Here is a 23,164-nt window from a genome sequence, read left to right on the forward strand (position 1 = left end):
TAAGTAACACATTCTATAATCCTTCACAAAGATTCTTTCACAATGATTTCAATTATTTCACCATATATTTCCTACTTAACACAAAAACAGACACGAAGCCATGTAGAACATAAACAAACTAATTATGCATTGAATTTGCCAAGTACACAAAACGAATATATATCACGTGTTGCAATAAAATACATAAACAAATAATAAATATAAGGAAGAATTATATTTCAACAAATTCAATGTGCGATTAATGATAAAATTTATTCAAAGCATTATGTTTTTATTTGGCGCTCCGTTCATTTGTTCCGAATTACAGAAACAGCCTTTGAAACTTTAGGTGTTTCGGAAAAATAATAGATATTAGGGAGATTTTGCACTTAATTACTTTTGCACTGGTTTAACATTATGGTTGTCTAATTGCGCCAGTTCGATAAGAAACTAGGTATATTTTCTCTGTTTCAAAACTATAAATTATATTTATTTTGACTTATACAATTTAGTTAAAAGAAGTTAAATAAACAATAGAAGTACAATAATTTTTAATTTTAATAATAAAAGTACGCTGCATTCTTTATCGCTGAATGCATCAAAATCTATAATTTACCAAATTTTTCTGCTTACGTGGAGAAAATTTTTTTGAATCGTTTGCTAAAGCTTTAAAGAAATAGTCTACATCCATTGTAAATGTTTGCTTTGATTTTGCTGACAAAATTTAAATGATATTCACTTCGTTAGCGTTTTTAACTAACAGATTTTAACAAAATCTCTTATTTTCACTTACGTAAATTATATATTTTTTTCACGATGCGCATGCGCAATTACTTGGTATGTAACGTACTGGAGCGTATGGAAGGTAATGTAAGTTTGAGAAATCTCACTAAAAAGGTACAAGTATGACAAATTAAACGCATAATAAATATTATTTATTTAATGGAAGAAATCTAAAGAACAAATAAGAAGTTATAAAACACATAACAACAAGAGTTTCATTTATTTCAATGTTTTTATTCAAAACTAAAGACATAAATTTCGAGATACCCTACATCATAACACTAAATTCACAAATTTGCATGATCAAACTTAAAATCTACAGATAAATGTTAATGCTAATAACGTGCACAGTTGTAAGCAAAGAAAAGTGCTTTAGCTGCCTTATAATATAACCAATTTTTTTCTTTTTGTTTTTTATAGAACAAATTGTTCTTCCCTTTGATGACAAATCCACGAAAACACATAGCATAAAATAGTCAAGAAGCTATAACAAAGTTTTGTTGCCAGCAATAAAAGGTTGATAACAACCATTCGAACTCAGGTAATACGAGAAATTAAAGAACTCACCCTTATGTGAGCGGAATTAATAACAATTTTTTTGTAATTAAAATAATTAATGCTATTCTTAATTAACTGGCTAATAAGGTTTGTAAAAAGTTTAAATGTCATGTCACTCGTTATAAATAAAAATGGAATCAGTGTGGTTTTGCCTTAACTAAACAACATATTTTAAGATGATTTTCAGCATATTTTAAGATTAACAAGTTCAGCTTAATTCAGGAATTCTGGAAAAACTTTCCAAGCAGTCATTAGAGCATTTTAGAACTCACCAAAAGATAATAAAGTAGTGTCTGGCGATTTCGGAGTTTTGATATCGTGGTATATTGTCGTACAATTTTTTTTTTATTTAGTGATATACCGGGGTATTTTTCTAATTTTAATAACTACTTTTTTTTAAATTCAAAATTTTTCACTTCTTAAATCGAGAAGAAAAAAAAAGTTTTTTTTTTCAAAATGTCTTATAATTTTATCCATAATTGAAAAATTAGCTTTGAAATACTCTCACTTATAGCATTGCGGTCTATAAATACCTCAATACTTATTGCTGTTGAAAATCACCATATACTCCATATTTATCGTTGTCAATATTCGCTATTCATCCTAAAATATATAGTGTTCATGATAAATCGTAGAAATATGCTTTACAATATCGTTATCACGATATTTAAAACCATCAATATTTCACGATATATGAATACCTCATCTAGCTCTAATGGAGATACAATTTACTTGCGGCAAAAAGTTAATTGCATAATTAAGCTTTTGAATTTATATTATTACTCCCGTTGTAAATAAATGACAGATCTTCTCGTAAAAAAAAAATTGAATCAAAAAAGTCTCCAAATTCTTAACCAATTTAAATGGTAACTATATATTACTATATATTTAATATAACTATATATTTACAATATATTTACTATTAATATATCTTTACTATATATTATATATTACCACATTAGCAATATATTTACTTCGTTATGTGTCTTAAGACTCGTATTAGCCGTGACTCTTTCAATAATATTTCATACACACTTAACACACTCTAGAGGTATTTAAAAGCATTTCATTTATTATTCCTAAGACTTGCACCTGTATATACCAAAATAAAATTTCAAATTAACCCTAAACCACAAAAAGTTCATGACGTCATCTCACAAAAGATGACTGTAAACATATCGAACGTAAGGAGTTTGCATGTGTTGGCGAACGGCGGCTCCTTTGGCGATGGCAACAGCGTGTGAGGAGGGCACAGGACTGGAATTGTACACCAAAGCTGGCAACAATGGAAGATGATTTAATCCTGGGAAAGAAGAAATAAACATGTAATTATATCATTATCTTGGGTATGTATCACTTTAATTTATTTTTTTTTAAAATTTGCCAATTTTTCTATAATAATCAAAACTCTATTTTTCTAATATTGTTTTTAAAGAACTATTCATCTGGTTTTGTTTAAATGTTAGATTTTATAACATATTATTTTCGCATTTAAATGGTTTTTTGTAACTTCCAATACCCTTTCGACTATATTATTGAGATATTATTTTCGGATTTACAATATTTTGACCGCCATAATTTGAATTCGTAATTGTAAGTTTTAACATATATTTTGTGACGTATGTTATCGCACGCATTAAATTTATAAATATATAAGATATGCTCCTTGATTATTAAGATTGCCTTTCAGTTTGTTTAAATCCATCCGTTAGATCAAAAATTACTCAAGTGTTACGTTTGAACACTTGAGAAGTAGAATATTGTTTGAAAAATCCATTTTATAACAGCCGACCCAATTTTTGAATTTACGACAACTAATGTTCAACTCTGTAGGTTCAAAGCTTCGTAATGTTCAAGACTTGTAATTTTGAACCCAATCCAGAAGACAAGGGAATTCCTGGATCAAATATAAGGCGAAATTTGCCTGCTTGGAGGCCTTTTTGATGGAACTAACCCGTATTCGCGTTACATGAAGAGCAAAACCACGAAAACCACCAACGATTAGTCTGACAGCAAGGGGACTCTAACCCATGATCCATCTACCACTAAAGATATTTTACGTCAGCACTATAGTTGATGCGAAAATTCGTATCGATCAGCCGTCACTGGGATTCGAACTCGGTTTACCTCATTGGAAGGCGAATGCTCTATGAATGATGAATAAATTTCAAATAAATTAAGTATTTTACTTAGTTTCTTACCAAATATTACTGGCACATTAAGCTTGTCTAATTATTTAAAATGCATGCATAAATACAATTTAAGACTTTTTAGATTTTATTTCAGCAGGTAACTCATTGGGCAAATTTTTTCTGTTATGTATTCATTTAGGGAGCATCACAGGTATTTAATTTTTTTTTTAAATTTATTATTATTGTTACCGTCGTTGAACAGCCGACCCAATTTTGGGTTTGCGAGTACTAATGCTCAACTCCGTAGGCTTGTAATTTTGAACCAATCTAGAAGACGAGGAAACTCCTGGATCAGTACCCCCAGAGGTATGATTTGTTATGGGAACGTGGAGAACTTTGTGACTCAACAGATTTAACGTGCATCAGTCACCATTTACTACACTGTCTGTCTTCGGTAGACGGGGATCCAGCCCACACCCTCTTGGACATGGGTCCAGTGCCCTACCAACCAAGCTATCCCGGTTCAAAGGCATTTCATTGCTACATTTTGGTCACATCCTACCTATTTAATATTGCATTTTCTTTCCAGCTCCGCTTAGTATGATAAAAAAAAAATTTTAAAAGCACTGTAGATTTTATATATTTTTTTTATTTGTTCGCAATGCCAAATTTACTAGCTCTAAAACACATTTTTTTCCTGCTCCAAAATGGTTTCGCTACTGTTCCATACCTGTAATTTAAATAATTAACTACGCAGCGCAAATAAAAAATTGTACATCAATTTTAATGCAAAATGATTTTAAAACTAATGATCGCATCAATAACTTTCTTGATATCAGCATATCTTAATTCAAAAATAAAACTAGTAAGCATAAAGACACATTCTTTTTAAGCAAACGATTCATTTTCGACTAACTTTAAAAATCGTTTTCTAAATTTCTTTAGATACTTCTATTTTGAAATAAAATGAACAATATTGAAGCACTTTTTAGATTTTCAACAATAGATTAGTATTTTAAATTATAAGAGAATAAGCTTGAAGAGGAATTAAATTGGGAATAAGCTAAAGAAATCCTTAATTTCAGCTTGTTGTAATAAAGAAGCATATCGAAGAATAATAGAATAAAAAAGAGAGTAAGTTAACAATAAGTAATCCTTAAAGTTTGTTTATTGTAATGCAGAAATAGAATAAAGAAGAAGAATTCGACAGAGAATAAGCTACGAGATCTTTAAGGAGTTTGTATGGGAGTTTGAGTTGAAGAATATAAGGAGATAAAATAAATAATCCCTAAGTTGAAAGATTCTAACGTGACTTACCTGAGACAATCATAGAAGAAGAATGCAAAGATCTACCAGGCAGCATGAGGGGTTGTTTTCTAGTGTCGAATGCTGACAATCCTTGGGTCTGTACCGAAAATGACTGTTTGTCGGCGTAGACTTGAGACTTCAAATGCGATTCAGATTGAATACCTCCGTGATTGCCAACTTGCATGCCGCTGCTGTAGAAATGCTGTTGCTCTCCACTTGGCTGCTGTTGGAAAACTTTCTCTTGGCTTTTCTGAGATTGAGCGCCATTGAAAAGAATTTGCTGATCGGGGGAAATTTGCTGATTACCGAAAAATTCTCTCTGCTCAATTTCTTCTTGGCTGCTTCCATAGACATTTGGTCCTTGCTGCTGCATGTCTTGGTTATCCATGTACTGTCTTGGTGTGTTTTGGTTATCTATGTACTGTCTTGGTGTGTTTTGGTTATCCATGTACTGTCTTGGTATGTTTTGGTTATCCATGTACTGTCTTGGTATGTTTTGGTTATCTATGTACTGTCTAGGTGTGCTTTGGTCATCTCCATAAAATGATTGCTGTTCATATCCACTCTTCCTGTTTCCAAACTGCTCTTGGTTCTTGTCCCCGGAATAGAACTGGTCGCGGCCAGGAAAAATGGGTTGCCCGTTGAAGTTGTCGAATCCGGATGGGGCAACTGGATGACCAGATTGGAACATATTTTGTTCCGTTTTTAATCCGGAGCTGTGGAGGAAGGCTGGAGATTGATCTTCTTGGGAATGGAATGGACGTGAAGACATTTTTTTCTCGTTCATGATTGACTTTTCTTCTTTTCCCGTTTTGATTCTTAAGGGGGCGAAGGTTTCGGGATGTACTCCGGTCGTGCTTTCCATAATAGATGAAATAGTAGACTGAAAATTGATAAATCTAATTTCAGAAGTTAATGAAATGATCGTTTGAAAAATTCATACCAACACTGATTATTAAAATATCCAAAATTTGAGAATTATTCATTAATTAATTTGTACATATTCACATAGAGAAATTTCGACAAACAGGTGATTTTACTTAAAGAAGTTTAAAAACTAAACTTTTTTAAACATTTTATAATCGTCGCTGAACAACCCAATTTTTGGTTTTACGACTACTAATGTTCTACTTCTTAGCCTTGAAATTTTGAACGTAATACAGAAGACAAGGGAACTCCTGGATCAAGTATTGGGAGAAATTTGTCTTCGTGCAGAATTTTTTGATGGAACTAACCAGCATTTGCGTTACATGGAGAGGAAGGCTAAGAGGACCTCCCACGGTAAGCCTGACAGGCAAGGGTACTCTAACCCATGATCCGTCTACCACTGGGGATATTTTACGTCAGCACTATAGTCAGTGCAAGCCGACTGCGGAATTCGTATCGACCAGACATCGCTGGAATTCGAACCCGGGACACCTCAATGGAGAAGATAGCTCTATTCTGGGCCATCACGGCTCAAGTTTAAACATTTAAATTATTTGTCATTTTATAGTTTATTCGTTTCAGGAATATGTTGTACATAACTAAAAAAAATTTTTTTACTTGGCTTACGGCATTCAAAAGCTTAATTATTTCCCTCGGTAAAAGAGCTTCAAAAAGTAGCTTTGAAATAAAAATTAGATCTTTCTTTTGGAAAATATCTTAGGATTCCCTAAAAACAACTTTTACATAAACCAAATAAACACAATTGCACTTTTAAGTATGCAAAAAATAAATATCGATTTTACAAAAAGTTCAGCAAGGTTGTTGTTCAAATTTTCACCATGATTTTTTTTCCTGCGTCAAATTTTTATTTAAATACATACCCCTAATAATTTTTATGTGACAATTTTGAATATAAAATGGTGGATGTAATTTTTTTCTTCTTTAAGAACGAGTTACTAATAACCGACTTAATGTAAAAACTGCACAGCATTACATTCATACGAATTTTGTATTCATACAGTATAACATTCATGTAGTATAGCAATCATATGGTATTCATATTCATATAGTTTTGCAATCATGTAGTATTACATTCATATAGTATTCACATTCATATAGTTTTACACTCATATAGTATTCACATAATAACAAAAACTAAGGAATCAAGTAAATAAACTAAAAAGATTAAATTAAAAAAAATAATGAATACCGGCTTTAATCCGATAAAAACTGAATTTGAAATCTTAAGCTTCCCCATTGCAGCGAATGACCCCTATAATGATGAGATAGATTTTGATTTTTTTTCGCTTAAAATTATAATTTCTGACTCCTTATGTGTAGATTTTATGACTGGAGTTTTGACAGAAACGTTGAAAAACGAAGTTTATCGTACATTTTGCATTATTAAATGGTTGCGATAAGACATTGAGCGCATACGTCACAGTAAGTGTCCGAAATCAAGAAAATGTCGAATTTCACTGATGAGTGTCAACAATCCCATAGTCGCTTTGGTTAATGTCCAAAATATGTAATGTCCGATATGATATCAATTTATCACTATTTATCAATTCGTTGAAGCACCAGTGTTTGGAGTATTGGACAAATGTATACCGGGCAGTGGTACTGAACCCTAAAACAACAACAGTGTAGGGTTTACTAAGCAAATGAATACCGAGCAGTGGCACTTAACTAGACCTAGTATTTAATTAAGACATTTAACACAGGGACTGTAAGATTGTCAACATTCACCGGTGGAAGTCAACAACCGCCTATTTCCGTCATTCTCAGAAACATATATCTCAAATGATAAGTTACTTGGATCGAGTATGTTACTCAAAGTTAAAATCGAGTGAAAGCATCATATTACTTACCTGAATGTCAAAGTTCTTCTGGTCATTCTTTGACTCTAAGCCATTCACCTCATATTTCAGGGTGGCCGAATGTGCCACTGTCAGACCACAAACTATGACAATTATCTGAAATCATGAAAAACAACTGTAAAGATTTGTGTGGTTAGGTTATTTTTTTTATATATAAAAAGAGTAATTAGCCTATTAACGAACTTGTCTCTGTTTTCTAAAAAATAATTTGTATATTAATATAAAATATCCTAAAGCCAACCGAAGTCAAGCGTCACTGGCTGCGGTCAGTGTGCGGGTAGGTGACCACTTGGATCAGTCTGCGTATGGACCGAGGGTGTGCGGTATTGGTCCTCGTTAAACTGTGCTACCGTAAAGTGCTCGATTTCGCGTGCAGGTCGTCCGGCTACCGAAGCGGGGGTGCCATCCCCTCTGCAGAGGATCAAAATTGTGACGGTATGTCTTCGGATCATCCTCAGGGATGTTTTCCATACCGTCGCCGATAGCCCATTGTGCAGCTCTAGTGCGACGTAAATGAACTACAACTACAACAACCTAAAACCAACTGTAAAATTACTAATTTTTTAACCGAAAAATAAATGCATTATTTATATAACATATTAATTTTATAAAATGCAACGTGGTACGTATTAGAATGAGTTATAAATGACCTCCGCATTGAGAGTACGCAAAAAGAAAATGTCAACCTTGTTCTGTATAAAGTTCAAGAGGCAATTTTGGGCCATTTGTGCCAGCGAAAAGAATAAGCAGGACAGCTGATAGTTCAGAGTTATGAAAAATGAGGAACTACATGAAAAAGCAATACAATTTTTAAGCAATATTTTGAGTACTGTTGAGGCTATTTTCTTGATTAATTTATTCGTGAAATTTTGCGCAAGGTTGCAATTTTCGTTAAATTTTCCATTTTAAGAATCAGCTTATGTAGCATGATACGTAAATTAAACGTAAATTTTTGGGAAATTGGTAAAGTCAATACACTTTGGTATATTTTGCGCAATATTAACGGAATGGATTTTACAAAAACTATCCTTTCGGTAAGATTGTTTTCGCATATTTTAACGAAAGATAGACGGAAGAATATTCACTATTTACTGTTCAAATTTCGGTCCGAATTTATTTAAGCAAATTTTCTGTTTTTTTGGAAAACCACTTTTTTCTATAATTCGACGTTTCAACTTAATGTTGACGTATTGTTGACTTAAATATTATGTAAAAATAACATACTTATTCTTACCTGGTAAAAAATGGTTGGTAAAATATTCTTAAAAGAAACGAATTTGTTTGCGTAAAGTTTTTCATAAATTTTCCGCTTTTTGGAAAACCATTTTTTGATTTAATTCGACGTTTCAGCTTTATATAAATTTTACGGATACTTAGTAAAATTTAAAGGTGAAATATACGCATTTCTGACGAAAAATTACTACCTGGAAATTTGGCTGATCAGCTTAATTTAGCGCCTATAACCTTTTCTTTTACTTTTTTCCCCTTAAAATCGAAGATTTATACCGACAGTCCCAATTTGGAAGCACTATATTATCGAATTTCTGTCATATTAATGCAAAATGGTGATTAAAAATTTCTGCGAAAACAATTAGTCGTCAAATTTTTTTTAGATTAAAACATTTTTTTAATCTAATTTGCTACTTACAAAAATTATGGGACACCTCATAAAAAATTAAACAAGCACTCTATTGTATATCATGAAATAGGTTAAGTAGAGAGAACGTTTCTCCTTCAAAAAAATTAATTTGAATAACAACATTGAGAATGTGTGTCTTTGATTCAAATAAATAAAGTATTCAACCAAAATACCGATTCAATATAGGGCATTTTTTAACTAGAAAAACTTTATTTAACTCGTATTTTAAATAAACAAGTTTCCAAAAGAAAATTGTATACAAAAATTTTATTTAATTTTTTTAAATAGAATTTTTTAATTTAATTCGTTTTAAATGCTTAATTTTACGATACATCAAGGTTCATGCAGTTTAAAAAGTTATCTTTAAATCCCATAACGAACTTATAAGATATTCAACGTAATAATAAGATCTGAACTGTTTAAGCAGTTAGGATAGTTCGTTTAAAGCCCAATGGAGTGCTGATAGCTAAATAATAATGCCTAAAAAGTTTAAATAGTTTCAAAAATTCTCTTTAAATTCCATAGTGAACTACGGAAAGTTATATATGACTCTTCTGATATAGTCACAGTAAAAAGGTGAAATGTTTTAGAACGCTACCTTTAAATCTAATTGTAAGCTACAGAAAGAATCGCAAATTATTTGTAACTATTAATAACATCTAAAAATTTAATTAATTTAAAATCTTTTCTTTGAAATCTATAATGAGCTAATGAAGGTACAGGAAGTTATTTATGATTTAAACTCAGAACAGCACTTAAAAATCTCAATTAATTTGAAAATTGTTTCTAAATTATAGAAGAAACTGGTAATTTATAATAAATTATAGAAAAAACTAATTTATAATAAAGTGCATTGATAAATGTTCGCTTAAAATCCAATGTAAAGCTACAAAAAATAATTTATGACTAAACCGAATAACAGTTTAAATAGTTTCAAAAATTCTCTTTAAATTTTATAGTGAGCCGCAGGAAGTATCAACGTTATTTATGACCCAATCTAATAATAAAACTTAAGAAGTTTATTTAGTTTAAAAAATCGTCTTATTTTAAACTATAGAAGGCATTCCGAAAGTTGCTTATGACTCAACTGAAATAATAATTTATGAATTATTTAGTTTAAAAAACCTTTTATATGTAAGCTACAGACGGTATTCCGAAAGTTGCTTATGACTCAACTTAAATAATAATTCATTGATTATTTAGTTTTAAAAGTCATCTTATGGTAAACTACAGAAGGTATTCCGAAAGTTGCTTATGACTCAACCTAAATAATAATTTATGAATTATTGAGTTTAAAAAATCGTCTTACATAAACTACAGAAGGTATTCCGAAAGTTGCTTATGACTCAACCTAAGTAACTTATAGTAAATTATTATTTATGAATTATTTAGTTTAAAAAAATCATCTTATAGTAAACTACAGAAGGTCTTATAGTAAACTACAGAAGATATTCCGAAAGTTGCTTATGACTCAACCTAAACAATAATTTATGACTCTTTGTGCTTATCTAAAAGTGCATTTCTTACCGCAGCGTTCATCATCTTCGTACTATCAGAAAACACGACTTCAGTTCAATGTTGATTTCATGACAGGAAGCCTGCTCTTATATACTGAAGTTCTCTTTGGAAAATTATAAAAAAGAAGTTCCACCTAAACATATTTAAAATCTTCTTTTTGATTTTTCACGTCATCTATTCAATTGTCTTGGAGAGTTCATCAGGGCCTTGAAAAAAGCTGCCACACCTTGAAAGCGATTCCCCCTCTTTCAATCCCAGATACTGGTCAGTATAGATTACATTGAGAATGAAATCAAGAAATATTTCAGACGTCTTCAAAACGCAGAAAAAATATACATATTACCTTGTATCTGACAATAAAGTGAAGCAGAGAATAATATATTATAGAAAAATTATTTTCAGTAATTGACTTTTTAAATCCATCCAAACAGTTCTTCTCTATATAGTTCTTCTCTATACAATTCTTCTCTATATATTTCTCTCTATATGATTCTTTCTATATATTTCTCTCTATATGATTCTTTCTATATAGTTCTCCTTAAACTATATTTTAAGGTAGAAAAAAACACTCATTTCTGCTTTGCTTGGAACTTGGTAATCATGTAAGAAAAGGCCTTAACGATAAAAGTGATCACATAAATTACAGAAAAATTATCTTCAACTAATTAACTTCTTTAGATCCTTCTAAACAGTTCTTCTCTACATAGTTCTTCTCCATATAGTTCTCTATATAGTTCTCTATATATTTCTCTCTATATGATTCTTTCTATATAGTTCTCTTTAAGCTATATTTTAAGGTAGAAAAAACACTAATTTCTTCTTTGCCTGGAATTTGATAGTCATGTAAAAAATACCTTAACGAAAAAAATGATTATGTGAATTAGAGAAAAATTATCTTCATTAATTGATTTTTTAGATCCATCTAAAGTTCTTCTCTATAACGTTCTCTCTACATAGTTCTCTCTACATAGTTCTCTCTAAACTATTTTTTAAGGTGAAAAAAAACACTTGTTTCTGCCTTGTTTGGGACTTAGTAATCATGTGAAAAATTCCTTAACGAAAAAAGCGATTATACATGCTTAGAACAAAGAAATATTTACTTCTTTCATATACCATTTCAATTCTCAGAAGTTAAAGTATGTAAAATAGTGAAACATTTGCGCTATTGTCCTAAAATTTGTGGTATGAACAAATGTAGTCATAGATAAGTATTGCTTCTAATAAAATGCGTCATGAATTTCTGATTTTCCAATTACTTAAATGAAAGTACCAATTGCTTGCTTATAGTTCCAATTGCTAATCCGTATCCTTGTAATGTTGAATAAGCAACAAACAATTTACTTTTTTGAACTCGTATTTGCATTACACGAGCAAAGCTATCACGAAAACATCCCATGGTAAGTCCGACTGTAAAAGAGCTTTATACAGACGAATAGAAATTAGAATTTATAGAGATAAGAAATTACATGATTTCTAGTAAAAATTTAAAGTTATCTTTGGTCCATTTTATTTTTAGATGCTTCTTATATCTTATGGAATTCAACTGATACTGAAAATGTAATAAAATTCTTCAAGTTAAGTTGCGTAAAAATAAAAAGTTTTCTTTTTTCTTAAATAAAAATGACTTTTAAAAATTTATTTTTCAATTTTTGTTAAACAATTATTTTGGTTTTACCATGCGTTTTTATTTACTAGAAAATTAGTCTTCAATGAATTGGTAAAAACATTAGAATTACTCATGTTATATAAAATTATATTCGTTAGAAAATGTTTTTGATGTGAATAAATGAGTGAATGGATTAATATGTTTTTATTAAAACATATATTCGTTGGAATATTTGTTTTAATAAAAACATATTAATCTATTTAATAATTTACCAATTATATTAAGCATGCCAGTAAAATATCTTATTTCTCTACAGTCATCTTTGAATTTTATTCTTTTGACAGTTACACAGTTATCTTGAATTTTATTCTTATCTTTGAATTACGGTTTTATTAAATTCGTATAAATACCTATTTTAAATTCTGTATTCCATAATTGCTTAAGTATCGTATTAATTTAGTTAAATATAGATTTATGAATAAGAGTTTTTTTCTCCTAAACGAACACATATCTTTAATGAACCAGTCAGTTCCAATAGTTACCAAAATTTTCCCGAATTCTGATTCACAAGATTTAAACATGTCTTTCATAAAACAGTTTCTGCTTGATTATTAAGAAACTGATGGAATACATAAAGTTCCAAAATTTCAATCATTTTTATGAATAATTTTTAAGTCACTGAATATGATTGTGTGATAGTATGGTTGTATGGTGGTATGAATATGGTGGTATGGTTGTATATGAACGTGTCTTACCCGATAAAAGTTGCCTGGTCCGGGTGCTTGGTACCAGATTTGGAAACAGAAAAATCATGTGGGATACCGGGTCTAAAAAAACGGTAAAATGAGAACACCGGATAGTAAAATATTTTTGTCGGATCAGGGTGCTGAATGGGTACTCAGTACATAAACCTATATTATTTATTAACTCTATGAATCATGTACTGAGAGACTACTATTATAAGCACTTAGGTTGAACAGCGGTGGCTCATGTGACAGAGGGTTCTCCTCACAATGAGGTGTTCCAGATTCGAATGGTTGATACATGGCTGGGTGCTGACGTAAAATATCCTCAGTGGTTGACGGATCATGAGTTAGAATTCTTTTGCTGTTGGGATAACTATGGGATTTTTATGCGTTTTTTCTCTCCATGTAACGCAAATGTAGGTTAGTTCCATCAAAAAGTACTTCATGAAGGCTAGGTTGTCAAAATGCTTGATTCCGGAGTTTCATTGTCTTCTGTGTTGGGTTCAGCATTAAAAGGCTACGGAAAGGAACAATTGACATAACAAACTCAGAATTGGATCGGCTGTTCAACTCTGGTTACAAAATAAAATAAAAAAATTAACTTGAGTTTTGATTTATATGAGTATTTATGTGGGTACTTATTTTCATTACATTTAATATTTTCGGAATTATCTTTCTACCTCGGTTAGTTCTGCGCATAACATAAAGAGTGCCGTTTTACAATTCAAATAAGTGTACTTTGTATCATATCATTTAGGAAGGTTCCCTGGTTTTAAGTTTTTATTTTGTTACATTTTAAGAAAATTTTTAGCTATGCCCGTCTATGATGTATTATAGATCAGAAATATCTTTAGAAATCTATAATAATTGTCTAGTTTTGGCCCTCTTAAAAAGGGGATAGTTTTAAATATTCCTTTTAACTATTAAAATACTTCTTGAAGCAAGTTAAGTATGAAAACTGCAACTCAGAAATTTAAATACTTTGCAAGCACTTTATTTTGCTTAAGAGTGTGTAAAAAAAGTATGTAGTTTCGATATTTTCGAACGTAAATATTCTAAATTCCTTTTTAGTTAAAAAAAAAAAAAGTATATAGTTTCGATATTTTCAAACGTAAATATTCTAAATTCCTTTTTTAGCTTAAAGACACAAACAATTGTGAAGGCACGTTAACGTATGGTAATTTTTATTCAAAATGTACTGATTTTAAAGCATAAAAATTTTAGTTCTATCACAAACTATAAACATCTATTTTGAATCTCAAATTAGTGTGTTTCATAGAATATCTAGAAGCAGTGTTGCATCTAGTTGTTGCATCTAGTTGCTAGAACAGTGTTATATCTAGAATCTTCCTTTAAACACTTCCAATAATATCAATGCCACAACAGACAAAATTTAGATATGTGTTAATGATTAATTATGTACCATAGAATTTCAAATAAAATTCAAACACATTTCTTAAAAAAAAGTTTCGTAATGTGTCTCAGAACAAGGAAAAAGAAAATTGCGACTATTTTGACATCTGACCAAACCCACAACAGAGAGGGAAATACGAGCCGCGTTGGCAAAAGTATCACTTGTGACCCGCGTTGTTCAAATATCAAGCTCGTCCTTGGTAGAACTAGATCACCGACTCAACTGTCGCTTTCGTTTATCGTTCATTAATGTCCAATGATGGTTTTTTAGGGAATAAAAATTTTAAGAAATCGGCAATATAAAATACGAGTTCGAAAGTTCTAAACATCATTCTCTCAGTCTGTCTTAGGTGTGAATACCCCATTCTTCTAGACGCAGCCATGAAGGTAAGATTATTTAGAATTTGGATATAATATTAAAATATTTGAGGCCTTTGTACGCTAATATTAGTCTACATTTATAGTTGAAAAATGCAGAAAATTGAGAAGATTTAAGTCATTTTTAAAAAATTTAGATTTCTTGGGGGAAATGAAATTCTTAGCTATGCAACACTAAACTTAGTCTAAAGTTCTCAGATCTCAGTAAGTTAAAGTAAAGTAATCTTTGAGGGTTTTTAGACTTAAGAGAGTTTCATTCGAGAAGATACACGCCTTAGAAAGCCTTACTTTTAGCAGAAAAATTAAAACTCCAAAAATGTAAATGCTACGATGCGAACAATAAATGTTAGAAATTATTAGATTTTTGCCAATTTTTTTTCCAATTAGCGAAATTTAGTTGACAACAAAACTTTTTAATCCTGAAATGCCTTTTTTATGTTTAAAGTATTCTAAAGAAAAAGCTTAAAATTCGATAACTTTCTGACAGAATCTTTTCATTATTTTTCAGATAGTATCATAACATTCAATTTTATGCAATTAATACGCAATAAATTACTTAGCATGCAAAATAATTTTGAAAAATGCAAAAATTGCAGTGATGGGTTAAGATTAGCTTACAAATTTTTTCTGCAACTTGAAATCTATTACTATTTACGTGAGTTACGAATTTGTTGCCAAAGAATGTGCCGTAATTATTCTAAAAGAAGTTTTAAATTAAAAATCAAGTAAAAAATGTTTCTAAAATTCCGTTCTTCCGGGAATCGTTACTGAAACAATCGTATTTTTCTCAAAACTGAAAATTTTAAATCAGTTGTGGGCATCGCAGAATTACTTAGTTATTAGTTTCAGTTTTCAGAAAAGTTTAACAGAGAAACAATTTGATTTTAAAATGTTTTTAAGATAGGATCAGAAGCAATTAATACGCAATTAATTATTTCTTAATTATTTTTTAATTATTTCTTTATGTCACACTGTTACAAGCGTATAACGCTTTTAGGAAATATTGAGGAACCAAATTCTTTATAGTAAATCGCTTAATATAAAATATTTTTGTAATTAATATTTAGGTTAGAATTTAGGAAATTAGTAAACGTTTTCGAGCATTTTGGTCATAGTTTTGTACTACATTTTTGTTCTAACACCATTTCATTTATTTAAGTTAGATAAAATGGCTGTACTAAAAAGATGAGAGCAAAAATTACTTTCTATATATGTTGCTGTTATCGCATTGTACGTTATCCTGTAAGCTTACATACAGAGTGCAATGAACGATTTTTAGAATCAGGGCAACAACAAAGTAAATAATTTTTAAAAAAAAAGATAATTATTAAGATTAACGCACAATTAACATCATGAATTATAGTTATGTGTTAGTTTATTTTAGTTAAATCTTATGTTTAATGAACTTAAGCATTCTATGTACTTTATTCTCAAGGTTCTGTCAAAAGAAAGTTCCATAGCCGGGGAAAAAAAATTGGAACGGTTGATCTTAGAGACATTTTAAAACAAAAATTGGAATTTTTCATGAAAAAGAGTTCCATTTTAGCTTATTCTCACGATACAACATTATTATTTCAAGTCTTCATAATTCTCGTATCTGAGTTGATTAAGTTACTAAATAACAATCTTTGAATGTTTGCGGTGTGGACAAAAGTTCTAAGTGCATCGGATTATTGATACCTTAAAAAACCTCTAAGCATCAAAATTAAAATATCAAGAAATGAGAAAGTAGTAACGCGAATAGTTTAAATGAGTTTTATATGCAATCGGACCTCTATGTAACGAAGTCTCTAAATCCAAATAAAAAGTTCGCTATATGGAAAATTTGTTAAAGAGAAAATCATCATTTGAAATACTTAAACAACACAAAACAGGTTTTAAATTCATGAACACTAGTCATAATTAAAATAGCAATTGTAAATTATTATCTGCTATTTATTTTATTAAACTTAACCATAAAAGAAGTATGCATGGGAATTAAGAATTGAACAAAACATTATCCAGCATTACACTATCACGCTACATACATTTTCAACTAATAAAAGCTAAATGTCTTGTATGAAATGCAAACAATAAGGGAAATGAATTTTACTGCTTTCTCTACAAGTTAAGTGTCTGCAAAAATCAATTTAAGGTCACTTATATAAAATGCGTTAACAAGTTTGAAATGTTCTGAAATATTTTGGTAAATAGGAAAAATCTCAATGGAAAGTTCGTTAAATAGGAAATTCACTTCGCTATATGGAAATTATTTTACGAAGAAATTTCCAAAATGTTCTTGGTTTCGCGAAAAAAATTGCAAGATAGAGAAATTAGCAAAATGGAAGTTCGTTCAATAGAAGTCCGACTGTATTTTCAAATTTCCCTCTATGCCGAAGTTGAGAACAAGAAATAAAAACAAGATTATAACCGTTATTTTTTATTGTTAACATATTATCTTCATATCTAATTTACTCGAATTATCTAAAATAGTATCTAAAATAGCATTCCCTCAGTTCTTCAATTATAGAGACAAGGATTATATAAATGATAAGCCACATTTTCAAATTATTCAGGAGAGTGTACTTTATGCATGATTTTAGTGAGAAAGATTACCTAGCGGTAACTTCACAAACTTGTACATTACATAAGTAGTGGTTAAATCAAAGCATTTCTAAAAATTGTGGGACGCATAAGCCAGAGTATCCGAAAATAAGCAACTATATCCAAAGCCTGACAAAGGCATTGGCATACGGGGCAGTTGCCCCGGGCCCCACATCAGAGGGGCCCCCCAAATCGAATAGAAAGTTTGTTTTAGGTTTCTTTTGTTAATGAACTTTTCTTAAACAAAATATCAGTACAGGGTATAATCCGTCAGTTTTATGTTAGCTTCTTCATTAATCTACTAGCATGAACACAAAAAATCCATAATTCGTAAATCCATGGCTTTCTAGGGCGGAATACAGCTGAATTTTTGCAATTACGATGGACAAATTTAGCCACTCAAAAGGCTGCATTTTTTCACATCGCAAAATACGATATGTTTACAAAAATACAGGCTTCTGATGGGTTTAACTGAACCATCAATCGTCATTGTGAAAATTAAGCTGAATTTCGCCCTAATGTCAGCAAGGATGCGAATTTTTCGCAGCTAGATGACAAAATTAACAATCATAAAACTGCATTTGCCATGATGGACATAGAATTGTCAGAAAATCAATAAAATGGACAGAACGATACTTCGTCTGACCATTGGAAGGAAGGGGGGGGNAACGCTTCGAAACCCCGGAGGGAATTATGAATAACCCTGTACTTAAACAACACAAAACAGATTTTAAATACATGAACACTAGATATAATTAAAATAGCAATTGCAAATTATTATCTGTTATTTATTTACTAAATCTTAACCATAAAAGAAGTATGCATGGGAATTGAGAATGGAACAAAACATTATCCAGTATTATACTATCATGCTACATACATTTTCAACTAATAAAAGCTAAACCTCCTGTATGAAATGCAAACAATAAGGGAAATGGAGTTTACTGCTTTCTCTGAAAGTTAAGTGACTGCGAAAATCAATTTAAGGTCATTTTTATAAAATGCGTTAACAAGTTTGAATTGTTCTGAAATATTTTGGGAAATAGAAAAAAAAGTGGTTCTCAAAGAAAAGTTTGTTAAATAGGAGATTCACTTCGCTATATGGAAATTATTTCACGAAGAAATTTCCAAAATGTTCTTCGTTTCTCGAAAAAAATTGAAAAATAGAGATATTCTCAAAACTGAAGTTCGTTAAATCGTAGTCCGATGGTTTTTTTAAAATTTCTCTGGACGCGGAGGTTGCAGACAAGAAATAAAAACAAAGTATAATCGTTATTTTCTATGGTTAACTTATTATCTTTATATCTAATTTACTCGAATTCTCTAAAATAACATCTAAAACCTTCATTCACTCAGTTCTTCAATTATAGAGCCAAGGATTATATAAATGATAAGCCACATTTTCAAATTACTCAGGAGAGTGTACTTAATGCATGATTTCAGTGAGAAAGGCAACAATTGCTGGTGAGCATCACGACATATTTTCATCAATATGCTATTACCTAGTGGTGACTTCAAAGACTTGCACATTACCTATTTGGAAACCATTCCATCCTACCTTAATCCTGACCTATCCTATCTTCCTGAGTCTGACTTATGTAAAAATGTTCTTTTTGGGAAAAAATTTGGCCATTCAAAAGGCTGCATTTTTTCATATCGCAAAATGCGATTTGTTTACAAAAATGCAGGCTTCTGATTGGCTTAAGTGAGCCATCGTCATTGCGAAAATTTAGCTGAATTTCAACCTAATGTGAGCAGGGATACGAATTTTTCGCAGTTTAGATAACAAAATTAGCAATCAGAGAACTGCATTCGACAGAATGGACATAGAATTGTCAGAAAATCAATAAAATGGACAGAACGATACTTCGTCTGAAAATTGGAGGGGGGGGGTACTTCATAGCTATTTCAGGTTGCAGTCAATTTTTCTGTTATATATGTATAATGAGATGAAAAATTTAAATACCTCTATAAAGTTTAATTCCTCATTAATGAGTTAGTGCAGCAGAGGGGGGGGCCTGAGAATTTTTTGCCCGGGTCATGGGAGAAATGTAAAAACATTGATGTAAACAATATATGCACGTTATATTAAATAATTACAGAGTACTGCATAATTATTTGCTAACATGTGTGATTTTATTTCAGTATTACATTATCCTCGCTGTCACAGTCGCTGTCATTCAAGCAGCTACGAATGTTCCATCCTCAAACTTCAGAAATCACTATCCTACTCAATATCAGGTATCCAAAAAAAAAATATCCAATCAGGTATCGAAAGTAATTTTTCGCTACTGATATTTAAACCTAATTATGTTTCTCCACAATAGGGTGACGTCAGTGGTGCCAGACGCGAATCATTAAGAAACCGTGATTTTCAAGAGCTCTATGGTGGACAAAGGGACGGCCGAATTTTGAGTGACTTAGCCGATAGAGATTCGTATCGAAGAGGATACCAACAGAATTTTCCCGAGGTCAGTCAAAGATACGGATACAATTCTCAAGGATCTAGATACAACAGTCCTCAAACCTCCTATCAAGGATCTAGATACAACAGTCCTCAAGGTTATCAAGGTTCAAGATTCAGCGGTCCTCAATCCTATCAAGGTTCAAGATTCGACAATCCTCAAGCCTATCAGGGTTCCAGATACAGCAGTCCTCAGGTCATTTTCACTTCACCTTTGGCTGGAACCAGAAGCTTCAACGCTCCCCTCCACTCAGCTGGAAACCAACTTAACGAAAACAGATTCTACTAAGCTTTGTTCATTTAGTTTGTTAAAAGGAAAATAGTTTTTTAAATGAATATATAACTGCAAAAAAATTAAAAATTTAAATATTTAAATAAACGCTAAGCAAGAAAATCTTTTTAAATTCATTTTAGTGTTGTTCTTCTTTATTTAGGATATTTAAAACATCTATTTCAGAAATCAGTAGTACTGTAGTAGTAAGCCAAGTAGTAGTAATCAGTAGTAGTAAGCCGCTCCACTTGGGGTCAGTTTTCTAAGAAAGATGTCCGAGAAAATTTACCACCACAACATAAAGTTTTAATCTTTTTAATAAACTACGTATATAAGTTTAGGAAAATCATAACAATCTTAATATGTCTTCTTACGTTTATTAGCGAAACTAAAAACCTCAAAACTAGTTTAATTGCCTGTCGAAACTTAACCAATAATCACCTTGCAACACCTCTCCATTTCTCCCCGTCAATCAAACAGGTTTTATGTTTGATTTCAATGTTTATATTTATATTTATAACCGTCGTTGAACAGCCGATCCAATTGCTTTGTTTTACGACTAATAATGTTCAACTTCGGAGCCTTGTGATTTTGAACCCAATTCAGAAGACAAGGGAACTCCTGAATCAAGTATTGGGAGAAATTTGGGGAGTTTTTGATGGAACTAACCAACATGTGACTTACATGAAAAAGAAAACCATGAAAACTTTCCACGGTTAGCCTGGCGGCAAGGGGACTCTAACCCAAAATCCGTCTACCACTGAAGATATTTTACGTTAGCACTGTGGTCATTGCCAGCCGGCTGCGGACTTCGATCAGACTTCGAATCGACCAGGTATCGCTGGGATCGAACCCGAATCACCTCATTGGGGAGGGGCGAGAGCTTTATCTCGTGAGCCACCACGGCTCGTAGTTTTTCACTTCTTTTATCGATTAAGTGATATTAGCATAATCAGACTTGTCATTAAAAGTACTGGGAGCCTTGATGGCTCAGGGGATAGAGCTATCGCCTTCCAATGAGGCGAACCGGGGTTTGAATCCTAGTCGATACGAATTCCGCATCCGGCTTGCACCGACCACAGTGCTGACATGAAATATACTCAGCGCTAGACGGATCCTGGTTAGAGTCCCCTTGCTATCAGGCTAACCGTGGGAGGCTCTCGTGGTTTTCCTCTCCATGTAACGCAAATGCGGGTTAGCTCCATAAAAAAAGTCATCAACGAAGGCAAATTTCTCCCAATACTCGATCCAGGAGTTCCCTTGTCTTCTGGATTGGAAAAATACAAGGCTACGGAGTTGAACATTAGTTGACGTAAACCGATAAAATTGGGTCGGCTGTTCAACGACTGTTATAAAATAAAATAAAAAATTAAAAGTACTAAAAGATATCCCAATAGCTCGTTCAACTTTCGACCTGGTTTCAGGGGGAGAAGTTCTGTTTAGGTGAAGACAAGCTGTAATTCCTTGTATAAAATGCATATATAAAAAGTCATTGCTGTTTCCTTTCTGTCTTAAGAGTGATACCGAAAAACCAATTTCGAAAGTCTGATAAAACTTGGCGATTATAAAACGCATATGCGTTTTATAATCGCCTTCCCTGCTTCATTCCGGCAATCAAAAAGGTTTTCATGCGATTGGTTAGATTTCGATTGCGTTTTGAATTTTCACTACCACTATCTGGGATATGACTGGAAGGACTTAAATATTAATTAGTGATCCCTGATCTAAAATTATATATTAAATTATTATTATATATTTCTCTACTTTTCTAAAATTGTACAGAAGCAGCCACTGCGGATACCCTGCGTAAACAAATACATGTGAAACATTTTCTTCTCTCAACCCAAATCCTATTCCTAAGTTTTAAAAAAAAAATTCATCTTGGTAAAAATTTTGTGTTTCATTGTCACTTATTTGTAAACTATAACAATAGGAATTAAGTGAAGTACACGTGTTACTGTGAAGGACAGAAATAGGTAGTTGTTGACTTCCGCCGGTGAATGTTGACAATCACAATAGTCGCTTTGGTAAAGGTCTGAAGTATATACAAGGTCTAGAAAAGTGCCACTGCCCGGTATACCCTACATCAATGTATTTTAAGGTCATATGGCAATGCCCAGCATGCATTTAAACGGTACTACGAACACTGATGTTTCACCTAATCTATCATCAACAGATATTAAAATATCGAATAGATATAATAATAGCAACGAATAAATTAATCTCAAATCAGATATAAAAAATATTTTAGACATTCGACAAAGCGACAGTGTGATTGTTGACATTCACCGGTGTGAAAGTCGACATTCTCTTGATTTCGGCTATTCACGGTAGCATACACACAAATACTTCGCAATGTATTGCTTGTATTTGCTCATTCTTTAAATGAAGAACAAGGGTTAATGCTTAGTAAGCCAATACTTTTATTAAAATTTGATTATCCACACTCATTACAACAAAAATCAGATGCAGTTTTTTTTCGGTCCCGGTCATTTTACTTCAGAGGCGTTTTCAAATCTTGTCCTGTATGCTAGAATAAAAAAACAAAATTGGTTATTAAAAAAAAGTAATAATAAAGAATATTCGCAAAGTATTTTTAATTTATTTGGAAATCATGAAAGTACGATTTTTTTTCCCTCTCTAGTGTGATAAAATTTGCATTTGGTCATTTTAATTAAACCAGATGTGATTTTCAAAAAGTGGCATTTAAATAGAAACGAATTAAATTGTCCTTATATTATATAAATGTTTTAATTGTAGAAATGTTCAACTGTAAAAGTATATCAGTTTGTAAAAAACTTTTTCACAAATCTAATTTTTTCTTCTATCTATAAGTAAAGAAATTTATTTTCTAAAGAATCCAAGATCATGGTTTTTTTTACAGAGCAAATAAAACACGTTAATCAATGAAACAATAATCTTAATATAGCTACTGTAATTTTAATAATAATACAATATATATATATATATATATATATA

General features: G+C 31.3%; 2 protein-coding genes and 1 long non-coding RNA gene across 4 annotated transcripts in view; 1 reads left to right on the plus strand and 2 right to left on the minus strand.

Moving 5' to 3' along the window:
• Positions 1-2,370: 2,370 nt before the first annotated feature.
• Positions 2,371-10,823, minus strand: LOC107449759 (adenylate cyclase, terminal-differentiation specific). Its single transcript, XM_016065441.4, has 4 exons — positions 10,734-10,823; positions 7,559-7,663; positions 4,770-5,643; positions 2,371-2,623 (listed from the first exon to the last, which is right to left on the minus strand). The coding sequence occupies exons 1-4, from the start codon at positions 10,746-10,748 to the stop codon at positions 2,475-2,477; spliced, it is 1,143 nt and encodes a 380-aa protein (XP_015920927.2). The 5' UTR covers positions 10,749-10,823; the 3' UTR covers positions 2,371-2,474.
• Positions 10,824-14,723: 3,900 nt separating this feature from the next.
• LOC107449144 (uncharacterized) lies at positions 14,724-20,308 on the plus strand. 2 transcript variants are annotated; one of them, XM_071178146.1, is made up of 4 exons: positions 14,724-14,876; positions 19,596-19,691; positions 19,778-19,947; positions 19,984-20,308. In XM_071178146.1, exons 1-4 carry the CDS (start codon positions 14,871-14,873, stop codon positions 20,201-20,203), a joined length of 492 nt encoding a protein of 163 aa, XP_071034247.1. In that variant the 5' UTR covers positions 14,724-14,870; the 3' UTR covers positions 20,204-20,308. The 2 variants fall into 2 exon arrangements, with proteins under 2 accessions (XP_071034247.1, XP_015920107.2); XM_016064621.4 differs by having other exon boundaries at positions 19,778-20,308.
• Positions 20,309-22,584: 2,276 nt separating this feature from the next.
• The window catches only part of LOC122271833 (uncharacterized), a 6,130-nt gene continuing 5,550 nt past the window's right edge, over positions 22,585-23,164 (minus strand). The window contains exon 3 of the long non-coding RNA XR_006226621.2: positions 22,585-22,715. This is a non-coding gene — a long non-coding RNA (uncharacterized lncRNA). The remainder of the gene's footprint in view (positions 22,716-23,164) is intronic.

The sequence above is a fragment of the Parasteatoda tepidariorum genome, chromosome 2, assembly GCF_043381705.1.
Source record: "Parasteatoda tepidariorum isolate YZ-2023 chromosome 2, CAS_Ptep_4.0, whole genome shotgun sequence".
Lineage (NCBI taxonomy): Eukaryota > Metazoa > Arthropoda > Arachnida > Araneae > Theridiidae > Parasteatoda > Parasteatoda tepidariorum.

Excerpts from the sequence above, each read along its gene's own strand:
- LOC107449759 (XM_016065441.4), bottom strand. Across the intron at positions 5,644-7,558 it reads AGAAGAACTTTGACATTCAG|TCTACTATTTCATCTATTAT; the intron begins GTAAGTAATATG and ends ATCAATTTTCAG. Across the intron at positions 2,624-4,769 it reads TTCTTCTATGATTGTCTCAG|GATTAAATCATCTTCCATTG; the intron begins GTAAGTCACGTT and ends CTTCTTTCCCAG.
- LOC107449144 (XM_016064621.4), top strand. Across the intron at positions 19,692-19,777 it reads ACTATCCTACTCAATATCAG|GGTGACGTCAGTGGTGCCAG; the intron begins GTATCCAAAAAA and ends TCTCCACAATAG.